This window comes from Heteronotia binoei, chromosome 1, assembly GCF_032191835.1.
Source record: "Heteronotia binoei isolate CCM8104 ecotype False Entrance Well chromosome 1, APGP_CSIRO_Hbin_v1, whole genome shotgun sequence".
NCBI classification, from domain to species: domain Eukaryota; kingdom Metazoa; phylum Chordata; class Lepidosauria; order Squamata; family Gekkonidae; genus Heteronotia; species Heteronotia binoei.
Genome location: NC_083223.1, coordinates 83296224 through 83302223, shown reverse-complemented (window position 1 = coordinate 83302223; position 6000 = coordinate 83296224). Strand labels below are relative to the sequence as shown.

The 6000-nt window shown below is 41.3% G+C and overlaps 1 protein-coding gene across 1 annotated transcript in view; it reads left to right on the top strand.

Annotated features, from left to right (window-relative positions):
• LOC132570425 (gamma-aminobutyric acid receptor subunit rho-2) overlaps nucleotides 1-6000 on the top strand; it is a 64516-nt gene continuing 58516 nt past the window's right edge. Inside the window, exon 1 of the mRNA XM_060237021.1 lies at nucleotides 1-356. Within this exon, the coding sequence (XP_060093004.1) occupies nucleotides 244-356 (113 nt within the window). The 5' untranslated portion in view covers nucleotides 1-243. The remainder of the gene's footprint in view (nucleotides 357-6000) is intronic.

The following is a 6000-nucleotide window of genomic DNA, read 5'->3' as shown; positions in this document are numbered from 1 at the left end:
CGGACAGGACTAACTTCTTTGGGAGTAATGGCCAATCGCTGAGCAGTGATGAGAGAAAGAGCTTTGAGTGGGAAGCCCTGGAAAGCTGGTTTAAAATATTAAATCAGAAAAGCAGTGTTTTCTAACAATGAACACTCTAGCAAATGCAAGGCCCTGGAGGCACAGACGATTCAATGTTTAAACCAGGGTGTACTTGCAGGAGGTTACTGGAGAGAAGGAAGGTGGACCAGCAGTTCCCACAGAATGCCTTATACTGTAAAGCTCCTTTTGTTGATTTTTTGCTTGGTCCTTCTTGGGGAGAGCAGAAAGCACAGGAGGAAGAGATGGACAGGACAGATAGAGATGCAGAAGACAAGGTAAAGAAGGAACTGTAACGAAGTCAAATGATCTCTGTCTCTCTGTGTGTTTTCATTATATATTGTCACTGGAAAAATGATGTGTGGAGATCTAGGAGTGCACTGTACTTAAGCATTGTTAGGCATTGTATTTGTTAGTGTGTGAAAGAGGCAGGGTGGAAGTTTCCCTGAGTTAATCCTAAACTACTTCCTTTATTCTTTGAGAGCTGTTGTAATGGATCACGTTTGTAAGCATTGTCAGAGATAAATGGAGCATTGAATAGATTCTCTGACAAAAATGTTGAGGACGAAAGCATTATCCCCTGTGCAGTTACTCTGAAATGCTGCCAGTGAAGTTGTGGTCCTGGTCTGCATCACAAAGACTGAAAGAGTGCAAAAGGAATCAAACCTAGAGTCCTAAAATATATTTCTAAATACCTTTCTTGTTGTACAGTAAAAGTGAGCTGCCCAAACATATACATGCCTATTTGCATAGAAACACTATTTAGTTCACTGGAAATTATTTCTAAAAATATTGTCAAGGATAGATGTTTTTTTATATATTCATGTTTACCTATTAGATAGGCATTCATTGATATGGATGGACAAACATCGGCTTTGCCGGATTCTCCAGTTGTAATTTTTTTTGGGGGGGGGGAGGTTGCAGGTTGGAGACTTTCCCTTCATTTTTGGACTATCAGGGAAGGAAAGCATGTACTAAAGAGCTAAATAGTAAAGTTGATGAGATTTAGCGTCACAGAGACATACTGAATGGTTAATGTTAGAAAAGATAATCTCTCAAAACTGCCAAGCGAGTTTAAGTGCATTATCTCTCTTTGTTATGTCATTTAGTGGACAGTGGCATCTTATGACTATTTGCCTTGTAAACAATGAGTTAGCCCATCTCATTAAATGGAAACCCTGTGGCCATCATCCGTTCATTTGCTGTGTGTTCTTCAGCATGAACCTCTGAACTCACAGCATTCATGGAAGAGGTGCTAATGTACTACACAAGCTGGTGCAAAACAAACATTCCGGGCAAATCCATAATAGAGCAGGGCTGATGCCTAACTAACTGTTTAACAGGAAAAGATATTTAGCTTTACAAATAACACTGTTCTCAGGTTTTGCACATGGGATTATTGCTGCCATTGTTTTACTAAGTTCAACACAGTGAATGTTGTGATTTATTTGGCCAAGATTGTTAGTCAGGGTTTATTTTGTAGGAAAACCCTCCAGTAGGAACTCATTTACATATTAGGCCACACCCCTAACATCACCATTGTAATGTTAGTGAACATTTACAGTCTCTAGATTAGCAAAAGACCTCACTTTGCCAGCCTCAGGACATCTGTGAATCAAACTTTCTACTGTTTAACAGCTTGATCCTATACAGAGTTACTCCAGGTCCTAGTTCATTGATTACAATGGATTTAGACTGCAGTAATTATTTATAGGATTGCACTGTAAATCAATGAGAACTTTGCTGTTGATTAAAAAGAATACTTGTAAACTTGTTAATGGTTTATAAGCTAAAATAATACAAAAACAAATAATTTTAGGATGCAATTTACTGATTGTGTGCAGGGCCCATTCTTTTTGAAGAAACCCCAACTACTGAAATCAATGATGGTTTCAATGAAGCAGCGCTTAGTGGATTTCACTCTTTTGATTGAAACCCTACCTCTTTATCTGAATGTATGTGTAATTAAACACTGGAGGGCAACCCCTAGTACTCTCCAATGTAAAGCTCATAACGACTGATTCCTGCATATCATTTTCCCCTTCACGGAAAAATACCATAGTAAAATACTGATGGAAATGAAAATTTCCCCCCAGATTCCTGCTTGTTCCTGTCTGATCTACAAAAACCCAAGTACCAATTGCATCCAAATGTAACATTTTTCATGGTTTGCTCCCTGATGAAGAAGCACTGCACTAGCATTGTGTCACAGTTGCATTAATAATAATTTTAAAATTGCTTTGACTCCTTTGGCAATCCTTTCCCAATTCTTTCCAGGAAAAACAGCAGAACAAAGAAGTAATTGCTTCTTCTTTCACTTTCACTATACAGGCCCGTATATATGGTTCGCATGGTTGCATGTTCACTAAACTATAACACATAATATAGAAATGTATGCTAGTTCACAGTGAACGTCTCTATGCTGCCATATACTTGGGTGAATGATTGCATGAAGAAATGAAACAACACAGTATATGGAGAAGCTAAGCACAGTTGGTTTGAATGAACAGGATGTGATACATTTGAATAAGAGTCATTTTGAAACAATGAGAGTTAGTTATATATGGCTACATTGCTCAAGTAGCATGCAGTCAAACAACAGTGCGTTCATAACAAGCTAGCTGCCCGTTTACCAGAAGCAATGTCCATTTGTATTGCCTTTCTCAGCTAAGTCGCTGCCCTGATTCCCCCCCCCCCCCAGTTTGTTGCCTGTTGTAGAAAAAAATAAGGACATATGTGTTTTCTTGCTAGAACTGTAATTTTTTTTTGTATTTGAGAACTGAAGTGCCTGAATGGGGATAATGAGCATAACTTGTCAGTTTTGGACATAAACATTAGAGCACCATGTGGTGCATAGGCTGCCATGCCAAGCACCGTTGTTGCTGAAACACATTTTGAACTATTGCACATTATAATGATATAATAATTATTTCCCAACTGTGATTTATTTCAAAGAACACTGTCTTTTCTTCCAGGATGGTAGAGGTCACAGTCAATGAATACAGAATAGAATACACACAAAATTAATATTTTATCAAGGGAAGGTACTAAGGCAATAGTTGCAGGGTATTTAGAATCAATCTAAATCTAATGTATTTTAAGTAATGCTAGAATTTTGGCTGTCACTGCTACTCTTCAATATTTGTGCTAGATGCCGTACAGAATGCACAAATGAAGTAGCTTGGCTTCTCCATCCCAGCTGTAAAGCATGTAAACTTCTTTTACATGCTTTACAGCTGGGATGGAGAAGCCAAGCTTGAATCTTGCCTCTCCTCCAGCAGTGTCAGGGCATTGCATAATATCTTCCTCCCGCCTTCATTTTATCTCCACAGCGACCCTGTGAAGTGAGTAAGGCTGCCCTGACCTGGCTACCCTAGGCAAGCCTGATCTCGTCAGATCTTAGAAACTAAGCAGGGTCGACCCTGGCAAGTATTTGGATGGGGGAGACCTCCTTGGAATACCACAAGTCAGGAGGCAGGGGCAGACTTTATTCAGCCACCTCCCTGACTATCCTCCATGGCCTCAGTAGGGGTCAGTCATCAGAGGTCACCATGGCTTCCTAGTGCACGCACATACTTTGTTCCCTCTTGGTCTGATTGAATTACTTTGGAATTTTTTTTCTCATTAAGACAGTAGATAAAGGACTGAAAAAATGATAAATAACTAGCAACGTGTTCACACTTGAACACAGATCTTTTAATGAGGCTCAGAAAACGAGAGTGTCTAGGCAGTAACAGCTCACTCTCTCTTACACGCATCTCTCACATACGAAAATCACATAGGCATGGTAAAGTGCTGGATGACTGAAATGACATAACAAATAATTGTTCCTTCTTGGCCATCAGTCAATTCAGAAACCCAATACAAGCACTTGCAGAACTGCTCTGTTTTTTCCCACCCATGCTCACCAACACTAAGAAAAGGTTTGAAAAGTGCTCTTAAGTAGTCAATGCGGCCTATTATGCCAGCATGCCTCAGGAGGAAAGCTGTACAGCACAAGAGCCAGCAGCACTCTTATGCCTATAGCATACATTGCTCAAGACTTAAAAAGATGGAACATTCTTCCCACCTCCTTCCAGAAACCCCCATTTGCAACATAACTATGATGGTGAGCTACTTTCACGCATGTGTCTCAAAAATTCAAAAGCTCACAAGCAAATACAATGTGCTGGGGAAATATGCTTGGGGAAATTCTCTTCTGAAAAGGCTTTTTGTGACACCCTGTTTTAGCAGCAAAATAAAAGGGAAAGATGTCTGGTAGATTACTGAAGACATTTTCTTCATAAAATAGGGATGCTAGCCTTCACTCCTAGAACAAATAACAAAATTCTCAACAAGATGGGACATGGTGGTCATGGGAGATTTCAATTACCCAGATATTCATTGGAAATCAACTCTTCTAAAAATGAAAGAGCAAATAAATTCCTGACTTGTCTTACTGACAACTTCATTTTCCAGAAAGTGGAGATGGAAACAAGGGAATCTGCTATCTTGGGGAAGAACTAGTTGACAAAGTGAAAATAGTGAGCACCCTGGATAGTAGTGATCATGTAATTTTGGAATTTAAAGTCTTGGGGAAGGGGAAAGCTTATGTAGTCAGACATATAGGTTGGGCTTTAGGAAAGCAAATTTTGACAAACTTAAAAATTTATGCTGGATAGAATCCTAAGGCCAGAAATAATTAAGGAGAGGGAAGTTCAAGAGGGATGGGAATTTCTTAAAAGCAAACTATTGAAGGCACAATCACAAACAATTCCTATGAGATGGAAAATTGGGAGTGCCTAAAGAAACCAAGGTGGTTCCATAAACAACTCTCTAAAGAATTGAGAACTTATTATTTTCTAAGATTGCTGTTATTAATTGCCTTGACCTGGATAGGCCAAGCTAGCCTGATCTCATCAGGTATTGGAAGCTAAGAAGGGTCAGCCCTGGTTTTATACCCCATTTTCCTTTACCCTAAGAAATCTCAAAGCGGCTTACAATCACATTCCCTTCCCCTCTGCACAACAGGCACCTTGTTAGGTAGGTTGGGGCTGAAAGGGTTATGAGAGAATTGTGATTGGCCCAAGGTCACCCAACAGATTTTACATGGAGAAGTGGGGAATCAAACCTGGCTGTCCAGATTAGAGTTTACTGCAGCAGCAGCCCAAAATCTCTCCATTCTGTCCTATGGGCCTGGGTTGGTGGGTGGGTTGCCCCACCAGCCTGTGCCCAGGGTGCAAAAGCCCTGCCACCCACACCTCATGGAGACTCCGAGAGGCACACAGGGGCGAGGGAGCACATGATCCAATTCTTCACCCCTGGACCATTGGCACCCTAGGCAATGGCCCAATTTTAAGGTTGCCAATCCCCAGGTGGGGGCAGGGGATCCCCCAGTTTGGAGGCCCTCCCCCCGCTTCTGGGTCATCAGAAAGTGGGGGGAGGGGAGGGAAATGTCTTCTAGGAACTCTATTATTCCCTATGGAGATTTATTCCCATAGAAAATCATGGAGAACTGATCCGTGGGTATCTGGGGCTCGGGGGGGGGTTGTTTTTTGCGGTAGAGGCACCAAATTTTCAGTATAGCATCTAGTGCCTCTCCCCAAAATACCCCCCAAGTTTCAAAAAGATTAGACCAGGGGGTCCAATTCTATGAGCCCCAAAAGAAGGTGCCCCTATCTTTCATTATTTCCTATGGAAGGAAGGCATTGAAAAGGTGTGCCGTCCCTTTCAATGTGATGGCCAGAACTCCCTTTGAAGTTCAATTATGCTTGTCACAGCCTTGATCTTGGCTCCACCCCTAATGTCTCCTGGCTCCACCCCCACAGACCCCAGATATTTCTTGAATTGGACTTGGCAACCCTACCCAATTTGGCTAGTGGGTGGTCCAGTCCTCCATATGAGCCACTTCCCCATCATTTTATCTTCACAACAACCCTCACA